Below are 13,462 nucleotides of genomic sequence, written 5' to 3'. Positions count from 1 at the left end.
CCTAGATCCATATGATAGTATTGTCATTTTCTACATGTGAGATTAGAGCATACTGTTGACAAACCAAAATACAGTTTTTTGGTAAAGATTTAAACATGACAGTAATGGAAAAATAGTTTAAGGTGAAAGAGATCCTAATATATAGAACACTGTATTTCTTAATTTCTGATCCGAATGCCTCCTTATTCTAAGCTGATACCTATTAATACAATATAAATCTGTAAAATCCTTTACATCTCTTAAATGGTTTTGAGAAACAGGTATCATATACAAAAAGTGACTAAATTGGAATTTTCATCTTAGCATGCATTAGTATATATTTTTCTGAATAAGGAAGCTGCTAAGGGAGAAATATTCTAAAACTCATCTCTTCAAATTTTAATAAAATATATGTAAAATAAAGCATGAATATTTTATTAGGAATTTCCAAAATACTTTCTCATTAGGTTATTTGTCAAATTCTGAATTATGACTTGTGTCATCTCAAGTTAATGATGGCCAGCATTCTCTGCGACTTGCTATTAACATTAACATAAAAACTAACAGGATCATCAATATCAGCTTTGAATAGAAAATGCAGGAAGAAATAGATTTCAAATCATAAATCTTATTTTATAATGAGTTCACATTTTTACAGGACATATATTATCACCATTTTTTAGAATTTAAAAAAATAGTTATTTCATTAAAGTGTTATTAAAAATATGTGTATATAGAAAAAGAGAATGAAAAATCAAACATGATGATGTGTTAACAATTATGGAATAACCACCATGTAAAGGGTACACAGGAGTTCTTTGTACTATTCTTGAAATTTGCTGTAAGTTTTAAATTATTTCAAAATGAAAAGTGGCAAAAGTTTTTTTTTCCTCTGTAATAAACATAAAACATACTCAGTTCATCCTGAGTTCTGGTAGCACCCTTATAGAAATCTTAGATTTTCAAGCTTTAAAATCTTTCTGTTTGATAAAGGAGGATTTTTGTCAATGGTTAGAATAAGCAACTTCTTCTCAATGGTTTCTCTCTACCATGGGCAATGTTTTCATGAATAGGCACACTCATTTGAGCAGTGGTGAGTAGGAGTTCTTTTACTATAATACAGACTTCAGGGACTACATGTGTCTATGTAGCTTCTTTCCTGTTGCAAACATTCTGTCCACAGTCTTAACCACGTTTATTCATTGAGTTTCATAACATATCCAAGCAGTTGTGCATTCTGAAATATTAGAACTAGAAGAAACCTAAATAGATTATCTATATTTCATTGATTAAAATGACTCCTTCTCTTCAACTGTGATTTGCCCAAGGTTATAGGACAGTGAAATGAAACCAGGACCAAAGTAAGGGGCTTCTGACAGCTATCCATGGTTTTTCTCATGAACAAATAAGTAAGCAAGGACCAGGGATCTAGTAATCTCCTGTGCAGAAGAAAAAGGTGCTCTTTCCTTCTTTTCTTTCTTTCTAAATAGATAAGAGCACCCTTTTCTTCTGCATAGAAGATTACTTTACTGGAATAATCTATTAGATTACTAATTATTAGGTTACTATTAAATCACAAATTATTAATCATTTAATTATTAGATTATTCATATTGGATCAGAAAGAAGGAAAGAAAAGAAGCATAGGTCAGTCTTAACATGAAAAGCCAAGGAGAATCAACATAAGGCAGGATAGAAGAAGGTAGGAAATCCCAGGGAGCACTGAGACTGGCAGCAGAGGCCAGCAAGGGTTATGACAGCTGGAGACCCCTCACAGGAAGGAACTAGAACTAGAAGGTGGAATAACTGGAAAGGAGAATACAGCCACAAGCAAAGAAATCTCAGACATGATTTTAGGGTTGGAATGGAAAGGCAGAGAGCATCTTTGCCACGCCCTAAAGAACAGAAACTCAACCGGGCACACTGGCTCACACTTGTAATCCCAGCACTTCGGGAGGCTGAGGAGGGTGGATCACCTGAGGTCAGGAGTTCGAGACCAGCCTGGCCAACATGGCGACACCTCATCTCTACTAGAAATACAAAAATTGGCCAGGTATGGTGGTGGGTGTCTAGAATCCCAGCTACTCGGGAGGCTGAGGCAGCAGAATCACTTGAATCTGGGGGCCGGAGGTTGCAGTGAGCTGAGATCGGGTCCACTTCACTCCAGCCTGGGTGAAAGAGCAAAACTCCATCTCAAAAGAAAAGAAAAGAAAAGAAAAGAAACTCTATCTTTCTGATCTTTAAATTCTACCTTCTGCAGCCCCACCTACCCCTAACCACACACAGAGTAGGCACTCCTCGAACATTTCTGGAATTTGAGTATATCACATCCTCTGCAGTGATCTGTACAAAGACAGCATCACAAACCCCAGGTGAATTACCAGTGCCATCTCATGATATGAATCTCATTCTTCCTCCCATGATCTAAAATGGCTAGGACCATAAAAAAGTGGACTAAACTTATAAAAATAAAAGAGATACTGATTTATGACTTGAAAACAAGAAATACAGGAGAATATTGAGGGTCATATATACCAGCTATTAACATTTCCCCATTCTGGAATATCTACAACTGCGGAGCAGTGTCAAATGATGAACTTATCTATTGGAGAAGGCTATGACATTGTTCCCCAGGTGTAAGTTCTGTGAAATAACTAAGTGTTCCCTGTCACTGCATGTGCTAGCCTTTTATAAAAGAAAGATGTCACGAGCCAAAGTACTCAAATCACTTCAATTGGTGACTTTGGAAGAATCTTTTTAAAACTTTGGGCTTACATAAAACTATCAGAAGGTAGTAGAAAGTGTTCTCCTATAGTAAAATGATGAGGTGGTGTGTCAGGGGGAGTGGGGAGAAGACTATTCCAGAACCATCTATTGTTTACATGAGGATGTAGTCAGCCTACTTAGGCAGTGTTCATCTACTGCTATCCGGATTGGTGCTAAGAAATAAAAACACATTAAGTACAGATTGGCTGGGCATGGTGGCTCGTGCCTGTAATGCCAGCACTTTGGGAGGCCAAGGTCCACAGAATCACTTGAGGCCGGGAGTTTGAGACCAGCCTGGCCAATGTGGTGAAACTCCATCTCTACTAAAAATACAAAAATTAATGGGGCATGGCAGCATGTGCCTGTACCCAGCTACTCAGGAGGCTGAGGCATGAGAATTGCTTGAACCCAGGAGGCAAAGTTTGCAGTAAGTGGGATTCGTGCCACTGCACTCCAGCCTGGGCCATGGAGCAAGACTCCATCTCAAAAAAAAAAAAAAAAAAAAAAAAAAGACCCACACAGTAAGTACAGGTTGATTGGTCTGGTGTGTACTAATGTAGGTGATGAGACTACATAAAAAAATAAAATTATTGTTGATTCTTAAAGATTTAGGTAGTACATGGAAGGGCAATAAATATTCATTTTTGAGTGCTAAAGTTATTTGTGAACTAGAAATATAGGTTATTCTATATTTTAAATTATCCCAGACCTGGGTAATTTCAGAACTTCAACTAAGGAAACAGAAAGATTTGAAATAGTTCACTGTTGCAGGAAGTCAGGGACCTCGAATGGAGGGACTGGCTGGAGCCATGGCAGAGGAACATAAATTGTGAAAATTTCATGGACATTTACCAGTTCCCAAATAATACTTTCATAATTTCTTATGCCTGTCTTACTTTAATCTCTTAATCCTGTTATCTTCATAAGCTAAGGATGCATGTCACCTCAGGACCACTGTGATCATTGTGTTAACTATACAAATTGATTGTAAAATGTGTGTTTGAACAATATTAAATCAGTGCACCTTGAAAAAGAACAGAGTAACAGCGATTTTAGGGAACAAAGGAAGACAACCATAAGGTCTGACTGCCTGCAGGGTCAGACAAAAAGAGCCATATTTTTCTTCTTGTAGAGAGCCTATAAACGGACGTGCAAGTAGGGAAGATATCGCTAAAAAGATATCTTTTCCTAGCAAGGATTAATACTCTGGGAAAGGAATTCATTCCTGGGGGGAGGTCTATAAATGGCTGCTCTGGGAATGTCTGTCCTATGCGGTTGAGATAAGGACTGAGGTATGCCCTGGTCTCTTAGAGTACCCTCAGGCTTACTAGGGTGGGGAAAAACCCCGCCCTGATAAATTTGAGGTCAGACTGGTTCTCTGCTCTCGAACCCTGTTTTCCGCTGTTTAAGATGTTTATCAAGACAATACGTGCCCCACTGAACATAGACCCTTATCACTAATTCTGCTTTTGCCCTTTGCCTTGTGATCTTTGTTGGATGCCTATCAGGAGTTTCTGATTTTGCCCTTGTCCTGTTTCCTCAGAAGCATGTTATCTTTGTTCTCCTTTTTGCCCTTTGAAGCGTGTGATCTTTGTGACCTAATCCCTGTTCTTGCACCCCCTCCCTTTTTGAAATCCTTAATAAAACTTGCTGGCTTTAAGGCTCAGGTGGGCATCCTGATATGTTCACGGTCCTACTGATATGTGATGTCACCCCTGACAGCCCAGCTGTAAAATTCCTCTCTTTGTACTCTTTCTCTTTATTTCTCAGCCAGCCAACACTTATGGAAAATAGAAAGAACCTACGTTGAAATACTGGGGGCAGGTTCCCCCGATAGTTCACCATTATTCAAGTCCATCTTCCCAACGAATGGTACCTCATTTAGGTCTTCCAACTGCATTTTTTATTATTAGAGATCTGACTTCTAACAATGTTCTAGAATTCTGTTTAAAGTCGAATTCTAAGGAATACTTGAAGACTGTAGCTTGTCATATCTCAAGAACCTGCTGATAAGATTATGTTATGATAATAATATCATCATCATGGTGACAGAAGGAAAAATTTTCAAGCTTGGGGCTTACATTTTTCTTCAAAATTACTCATATTATTGAAAGGCAAGAGAAGTCTTACTTTGTGTGCCACAGAGAGGCAATGCAAGAGCAATAGAAGCAGTGTGAGCAAGCTGACAAGGAAGGGGTCTAGACCTCCAGGCAAGGGCTGCAGAAACCACAGCTGATGTTGTGACTGCCCTTGTCAAGTCAGTCCACTGAGATCAACACTAAAGAGGATGATTTCCCCAGGAAAGTCACTCAAATGCCAGCTTCATGAATGGATTCCTGTAGAATGTAGTCACAGGACCAAGAGGACACACAGAAGCAAATGGGAAAGACCAGGGAGCAAACATCAACCTGACACCAAGGATGTTTTCAAGGAAGTCCAGGAGACTTTCCCTTCATTTAACTCTGTCTGATTGCTAGCTTCACAAATCTTCAGCAGCATCATAACAACTGATGCTGTAAGGAAGCCTCTGAGTCCAAAACATGTCATGTTTCTTATTATCTAGTTTCAAAACAATAATACTCCTAATAATGGTTGATAGACATTAAGTATGTACTATGTGCTAAGCATGTATCTACTTTATTTCTCCTAAAATCTATCCTCTTAAGTAAATACATAATCAAAGAAATGCAAATACAACAATAGGCTACCATTTTCCCCATCAAAAATAGATTTTAAAAATATATATATTTTGAGACAGAGTTTCACGCTTGTTGCCCAGGCTGGAGTGCAATGAATGGCATGATCTCGCCTCACTGCAACCTCCAACTCCTGGGTTCAAGTGATTCTCTTGCCTCAGCCTCCCAAGTAGCTGGGATTACAGGTATGAACCACTACATCCAGCTAATTTTGTATTTTTAGTAGAGATGGAGTTTCTCCATGTTGGTCAGGCTGGTCTTGAACTCCTGAGCTCAGGTGATCTGCCCGCCTCAGCCTCCCAAAGGATTAAAAATATTTCAATGAAAATATTCATTGCTTGTGAGGATGCAGCAAGTTAGAAGTGTTTATGATTACAGTGCAGTTTCTGCAAGCTTTCAAAAAATCAATCTACAGCCAGGAGCAGTGGCTCATGCCTGTCATCCCAGCACTTTGGGAGGCCAAGGTTGGGGTGCAGTGGGGGATTCATTTGAGGTCAGGAGTTTGAGACCAGCCTGGCCAACATGGCAAAACCCGACTTTACTAAAAATACAAAAATTAGCCAGGCGTGGCAGTGCACGCTTATAATCCCAGCTACTCTAGAGGCCGAGGCAGGAGAATCACTTGAACCTAGGAGGCAGAGGTTGCAGTGAGCTGAGATCATGCTGCCACACACCAGCCTGGGCAACAGACTGTCTTTTAAAAAAAAAAAAAAAATCAATCTACAAACACGTTTCAGAAGCCTGTAAAATGTTCATACCATGTGATCATCTACTAAGTTTTAAGATGTAATAGAAAATACAGAAAAGCCTGATGTACAAAAAGGTACCCCAGAGCGTGGTAGAGTGCATGGAGAGTGACCAGTTAAGGAAGGAAAATTGCTGAATTAGGAAAATGAAGGAAGGTCTCTCTGAGGAGGTGAGACCCAAATGATGAAAGTGAACCTTCATTGTATTACTCATCTGTGCTGAGTAATCTGTACTTAAATTTGCACCTGATTTATAAGCCTTGTGGACGCTTGCAGCCTCTCTCAGCCCATGGTGACCACCCTTCCATGCTGCTGTGCAAGTCTGAGGGCTCAATGTAGTCATCTTGAATCTCTCCTGGAATGGCCCTTTGGCCCTAAATATTTAAGTTTGTTGTTTAGGACGTAGCTGGAGAGGTGCACCTTTTATGGGCTTTCCTGCCATTGTGCCGCTTCATGACTCAGACTCAAAATTCAATGAAAAACAAGGGAGAGGTTGGGCACAGTGTCTTATGCCTGTAATCCCAGCACTTTGGGAGCCTGAGGCAGATGGATCACTTGAGGTCAGGAGTTCAAGACCAGCCTGGCCAATATGGTGAAACCCCGTCTCTACTAAAAATAAAAGAATTAGCTGGACATGGTGGCAGATGCCTGTAATCCCAGCTACTCGGGAGGCTGAGGCAGGTAGAATTACTTGAACCCAGGAGGTGGAAGTTGCAATGAGCTAAGATAGTGCCACTGCATTCCAGCCTGCGTGACAGAGCAAGACTCTGTCTCAAAAAAATAAGAAGAAGAAGAAGAAGAAGAAAAACAAGGGACAACTTTACCCAGGTGTGGGATTTCCTAAGATTTCCTAACATCTAAATCTTCTGATTTTCCTGAAGAAAATAGATATATAATCACCTATTTTCAAAAGGGAACTCAGACAGTCTGAAGAGAGTAGGAATTATATTGACTAAACACTTCAGCTTTAACACAGTTAATAACTCTGCTCGCCTTCTGCTTTAAATGTATATTTGTTTGTTTGTTTGTTTTTTGTTTTTTGTTTTCTGAGACGAAGTCTCACTCTGTAGCCCAGGCTGGAGTGCAGTGGCGCGATCTCAGCTCACTGCAACCTCCGCCTCCCGGGTTCACGCCATTCTCCTGCCTCAGCCTCCTGACTAGCTGGGGCTCCAGGCACCCGCCACCACACCTGGCTAATGTTTTGTATTTTTAGTAGAGACAGGGTTTCCATGTGTTAGCCAGGATGGTCTCGATCTCCTGACTTCATGATCCGCCCACCTAAGCCTCCCAAAGTGCTGGGATTACAGGCATGAGCCACCGTGCTCACGGTCCCTAAATATATTTTTAATGTACAGGGCAGAACAGAGGACTTTCTGAAGAAATAGGAGCTTTGTTTCTCCACATATGCTTGAAAACAACTAAGCATTTTGTGATCATAACTGCTATATAATACATAATTATTTTAGGCATTATAATGTTGCTAAAAGTATTTTATAAATTCTGAGTAATAGCGTTTTTTTCTGCCTTGGTTTGCCTGAAGTTCCTAATACTAACAAGTGTCTTGAAGGGGAGCCCATTGTTTTCCACGCCACTCATCTCTGCTCTGTGTGACCCGCCACAGAAACAATCAGTGGATTTTGACACAGGCAAATAGAAATGACAAATGCATTAGTTTAGACCTTAACCTCGTGTACTTTCTATATAAAACAGACAAAAGTTGTTTTGAACTTTGCAGTTGCCATTTAAACTATAATATGCTGTGAGCATGATGTGTCTAACAGTAAAATAATTCTAGGTCTACTCACTTCTCCCAAGGTTACCTTCAAATACAAAAGCTGTGAAACTTCAAGTCATCGTTTTCATTTTCATATACTGGATAAGCTAAATGCCTTTTAGGTTCTCCACCTTTTAGACCATCTATTCTTCTCATTTTTGTGAATTAGATTTCACTTTATTTAAAAATATACATTTATTTTTCCTGGTGACACCTTTGAAATGAAATTTCAGCTTCATAAGGCCCCTACCATAGTGATTAAAAGCTCTAGCTTATCAAAATGTCCACTGGCTACATTGCAGATGTTCCCAGAAATTTTTCTTTCTCTTTACTATTGTAGTACATTATACATCGTAATTATCCATCATATGTTACCTTGCATTATTACTCGAATTATATTTGAACTCTGTGGAGGGCCAGGAGCTCGTTTTAAACTTCTCTGTCACCCACTATAGTGCCTTCGGTATTCAATGAATTAAAGCATATATTAAAATAACAATGAAAATGGTCTGTAATTTAAACATGGGAATGTCACAGAGTGTTCCACCCGCGTCAGTGATTGATTCATACACTTACCAGGAATGGTTGCTTATCGTCTGAGAAGCGGTGACTCCCCCACATGCAAGCATGGCTGCATGTCATAGTTCAGAGGTCACGCATGTACTCTCTCTGACAGACTTCAGCACTGAAGATAGAGTCATAGAAGCCGACTGGGCACAAGCCTTCATGTCCCTTTTGTAAAGTAGATCATGGGTACCTATGCTGTGCTGGTACCTTACCCCTACAGTAATTATCTGTGGTTCATTGTTTCTCTTATACACATCTTATATTACACTATACTCAACAGCAAATTATTATTAATATGCCATATGTTATTACTTTGTAAAATGGGGTTTGTTACCCCCATTTAATAGATTAGAAAATAGATGTTTATAGAGTAAGGAAATTCCAAAGGATTTTGTGGCTAGTCAAGTGGCAGAGCCCAGAGATGAAACTATGTGTCTTTGGTACTCAATCCACTGGTTGTTTCTATAACCCTCTGCTGTCTGCTGGAATTATGATTGAAAAGTTATATACATGTGCTTGAGAGATTCAGTGGGGGAAGTAGACCTCTAAGATGTATCTAGTTAAATATTCTGTAAAGTCTGGAACATAATTTTGTTACTTCTCATTAACAACATATTTTCCTACATCTTGAAAACTTAGGATGTCCATAATTCTAGTATGGAGACTAGAGCTTCTGTTATTACTACCCTGAGTATAATCAGTTCTGACTTTAAGGAACAAGCAGCTCTGTGGAGAGAAAAATAAAATGATACTCTCAGTTTAAGAGCAAGTTCAGGCTGGGCACGGTGGCTGATGCCTGTAATCCCAGCACTTTGGGAGGTCGAGGCGGGTGGATCACTTGAGGTCAGGAGTTTGAGACCAGCCTGGCCATCATGGTGAAACCCCATCTCTACTAAAAACACAAAAATTAGCCGGGCGTAGTGGTGCGCACCTGTAATCCCAGCTACTCAGGAAGCTGAGGCAGGAGAATTGCTTGAACATGGGAGGCAGAGGTTGCAGTGAGCCTAGATCATGCCAATACACTCTAGCCTGGACGACAGAGCGAGACTCCGTTAAAAAAAAAAAAAAAAAAACAACGTCAAAGGGAGCAATTTATTTTAATATGTGTAAAGTAAAATTTTAGGTAATTACTATCAAGCTATATATTATTCACAGTTTTAAGTAGTTTTGTCTTTGTTATAGAATGAATACCTAAATGAAGATGTGGATGCTAGAGTTATTGAATATGAGGATAACCGGCCCCTTTTAGATATGTTTCTGCAAAAGCCAATGGGTTTACTTTCCCTACTTGATGAAGAAAGTAGATTTCCCAAGGCCACTGACCAGACTCTTGTAGGTGAGTTTTCAGTCCAGTGTGTCTGCATGGTTTTATGAATAGAGTCATGTCATTCTGAATGATATTTTTAAATGGCTTTAAATTATCTGGGAGAAAATAGCTGTCGTAAAGCCTGCATATTTGACTTTAAAGAAGAGCCTTTGGATTTAATACCTGGACCAGTGCATGTTTATGATAGGGTAAAATATTTAGTGATAAGTTAAGCAAGTTTAAATATTGGACTTCTGCTTATTTTATGGTGAAGTTCAACCATAGAATCACAGGTTATAAATGACCTTAGAAATTTTCCAGCCCAAAATTAGAAATTAGTGAGCAGGGCAGAAGGATAGCTCTGGAATTGAAAAGAGATAGTTAACAGGTAGGAAATAAATTAATCTGTGATGTTCTGTTCTATTCATTTATTTAATAGAGGCAAATCGCTTCAAATACTTAATAACCTCTAAGTTACCGTACATTAATAAATGTTCATGATAATCCTAAGTCATCACAGTAAGATTAAATCTATTTTTTGTGTCTGAGAAGGCAGAGATGTGTATAATACATTTTAAAAGATCACCATTCAAGCTGGTTAAAATGAAAGTGTCTTACTCCTTAAATTTAAAAAAAAAAAAAAAAAAAAAAACTTTAGATTCTTCAGATATCTGAAAAAAAATGTTTTAAACGCAGAACATTGTATTCCCTGATTATAAGAGGTATTTATTCTGTATGAGAAATACTTGCAGAAAATGTGGATTCACATCTTTCTGTCATTTACTTTGGGCGACATGCAGAGCCTCTTTCTTACCATTAGGTCTGTGATGTCTCTTCTTTCTGACTCACTGATTGGCTTAAATCTCTCCTTGAATTGGAGAATACTAGATGGAAAATAAATTGACCCCAAAGTGGTGGGAAAAATCATTTCACAGCAGTCACTTGATTTTTAGATCAAATGATCCTTCTAGAACAAGTTCTCTGAAGGTGGTAAAATTGTTATAGAAATTTAGCTGTCTTTAAGATCATGTTTTATTTCTCATGTAATCAATAATAATTTACAGCTCTATAAGTAGAAAAGAGAGCAAAAACACTAGATTTTTAGGCTCATGGCTTGACATCACACTGTGTTTTACAAACCTCTTTGGTCAGTCTCAAGTAGTTCACTTGCTCTGTACCAGTGGTTCTCAAAATGTGGTCTCCCGTCCAGGAGCATCAGCATCACCTGAGAACTTGTTAGAAATGTGAATTCTTGGATCCCACCCCAAACCTACTGAGTCAGAAACTCTGCGGTTGGGGCCCAGCAACCTGTGTTATAACAAACCCTCGGCCGGGCGCAGTGGCCTACACTTGTAATCCCAGCACTTTGGGAGGCTGACGCAGGTGGATCACCTGAGGTCAGGAGTTTGAGACCAGCCTGGCCAACATGGCAAAAGCCTGTCTCTACTTTAAAAATACAAAAAATTAGCCAGGCCTGGTGGTGGGCGCCTGTAATCCCAGCTACTCGGGAGGCTGAGGCAGGAGAATCGCTTGAACCCAGGTGGCAGAGGTTGCAGTGAGCCGAGATCGCACCATTGCACTCCAGCCTGGGCAACAAGAGCGAAACTGCCTCTCAAAAAATAAAAACCCTCGAGGTGACTCTGATGCATGACATGGCATGAGGACTGATGCCCTAAATCATAATGTAATGGTAGAAATTAATGATCTTGAGTTTACTTTACCATATATAATTCTATTCCAAATCTGCATATATTAGCTATGTAAAATTTTCTTTGTTCGCTGCATATTGTCCTTTTTATGGTAAATGATTCTCACAGTATCTTTTGAGAATCTCATACATGCTTGATATATGAGTTCAGTATTTTTCTACAGAAAAATTTGAAGGTAACCTGAAATCACAGTACTTCTGGAGACCCAAAAGATTGGAACTTAGTTTTGGAATTCACCATTATGCAGGAAAGGTAAGAACTCTTAAGAATTATGACTGGGTTTCTCTTTAGCCGTTTAATGAATAATAGGATGGACACAAAAATTATGGCCCAAAATGTTTATAGGTAATAATAATGTCATAGCTGTCTGTTTCCACTCCCACTGGCCCTAATTATGCCCTCTGATGTCCTGTGATTGATCCTGTCCTTTGCCAGCCACTCACTATGGAGGCCACACCCACTCCAGGGCGCGCGCTGCTGGCATCTATGCTGAAGAGGTTAAAAGAAAAGTCTTTCTCTTAGTTTAAGAATCATAACGTTATAGTTTTTCTAGAGGAATTGTTTTTCAGTAACTAAGAAAAAACAAGAAAGAAAAGACACAAAACTGAAAGAATCCTTGGGTGAGATTAGCTAGCAATAGTTACCTATTTGTTTCCTTCTTTTAACAATGCCTGAGGACCTTTGGTATAAACTGCCCTTTTCAGACTTTAGATGATTCTCTCTCTACTGTACTCTTTGTCCCTCCTCCCTTTCAAGAAGAGAAGGTGCCAGGCTAGAGATACAGTCAGATAACTGAGCTAAGCCAGATGGATGGATTACAATACAGTTAGAGGAGGAAATGTCTCTACATTGACAGAAACACATTTCCACACCAGAACGAACCTCAGTTATGTTGTCCTAGACCCAGAGGATGCTCTCTTTCCTTCCTTCTGCAGAGAATGACAGGTCATTCCTTCACAATGATGTCATAAATATGGGAGGACAAAGAGGACATTCAGATCAAGAAAGAATGTATCAAATGAGAAATACATAAAAATAAAATTACACAGAACTTAAAGCATTCTAGTCTGCTTGGCAACCTCCATATGTCTGTCAACATCCCACAGACTTTCATCATTTTTAAAGTATACCTTAAATCATTAGTTTATAGCCTAATGATTCTTAGCATATCATTTTCCAAATAAAGCCTGTTTTAAACATCCATTAAGAATTGCGTGAACCTGTAGTCCCAGCTACTTGGGAGGCTGAGACCAGAGAATTGCTTGAACCCAGGAGGTGAAGGTTGCAGTGAGCCAAGATCGCACCACTGCACTCCACTCTGGGCAACAGAGTGAGACTATGTCTCAAATAAAAAAAAAAAAAAAATTGCCTATGATCATTTTATCTAGTTGTTTTTAACAATTAGATTTTAACAATCTATTAGTCTGCTCGGGCTGCCATAACAAAAATATCACAGACTGCATGACTTAAACAACAGACTTTTTTTTTTTTTTTTTTGACAGTTTTGGAGGCTGACAGATCAAGGTGCTCCGAGAAGGGTTAGCATCTGGGAGGCCTCTCTTCCTGGCTTGAAGATGGCTACCTTCTCAAGGTGTCCCCACATGGCCTTTGCTATGTGAGCGTAGGGAGTGGGGAGAGATATCCCTGGTTCCTCTTCCCGCTCTTATAAGAACACAAGTCTTATTGGTGTAGGGTCTTACTCTTATACCCTATTTATCATTAATTACCTCCATAAAGGCCCTGTCTCCAAATATAGTCACAGTGAAAGTTTACATCTTCAGCATCTGAATTTTGGAAGAACACAATTTGACCCGTAACAAATACTATATTGGATCATTCCACAAAAATCTTTGGATTACATTGATCTTGAAAAAGTCATAAAATTGGCCAGGCATGGTGGCTCATGTCTGTAATCCTAGC

General features: G+C 39.2%; 1 protein-coding gene across 10 annotated transcripts in view; it reads left to right on the top strand.

Moving 5' to 3' along the window:
* MYO3A (myosin IIIA) overlaps positions 1 to 13,462 on the top strand; it is a 262,251-nt gene that overhangs the window by 188,199 nt on the left and 60,590 nt on the right. For all 10 annotated transcript variants that reach the window (XR_004177076.1, XM_031652455.1, XM_031652451.1 and 7 more), the window contains 2 exons: positions 9,710 to 9,863; positions 11,706 to 11,794. Coding sequence is in view for 9 of the 10 variants with exons in the window: in XM_031652455.1 (XP_031508315.1) it covers positions 9,710 to 9,863; positions 11,706 to 11,794 (243 nt within the window). In the remaining variant the exon portion in view is untranslated. The remainder of the gene's footprint in view (positions 1 to 9,709; positions 9,864 to 11,705; positions 11,795 to 13,462) is intronic.

This window comes from Papio anubis, chromosome 11, assembly GCF_008728515.1.
Source record: "Papio anubis isolate 15944 chromosome 11, Panubis1.0, whole genome shotgun sequence".
NCBI classification, from domain to species: domain Eukaryota; kingdom Metazoa; phylum Chordata; class Mammalia; order Primates; family Cercopithecidae; genus Papio; species Papio anubis.
Note: the sequence above shows the minus strand (reverse complement) of the source record. Positions and strands in the feature narration are given on the sequence as shown.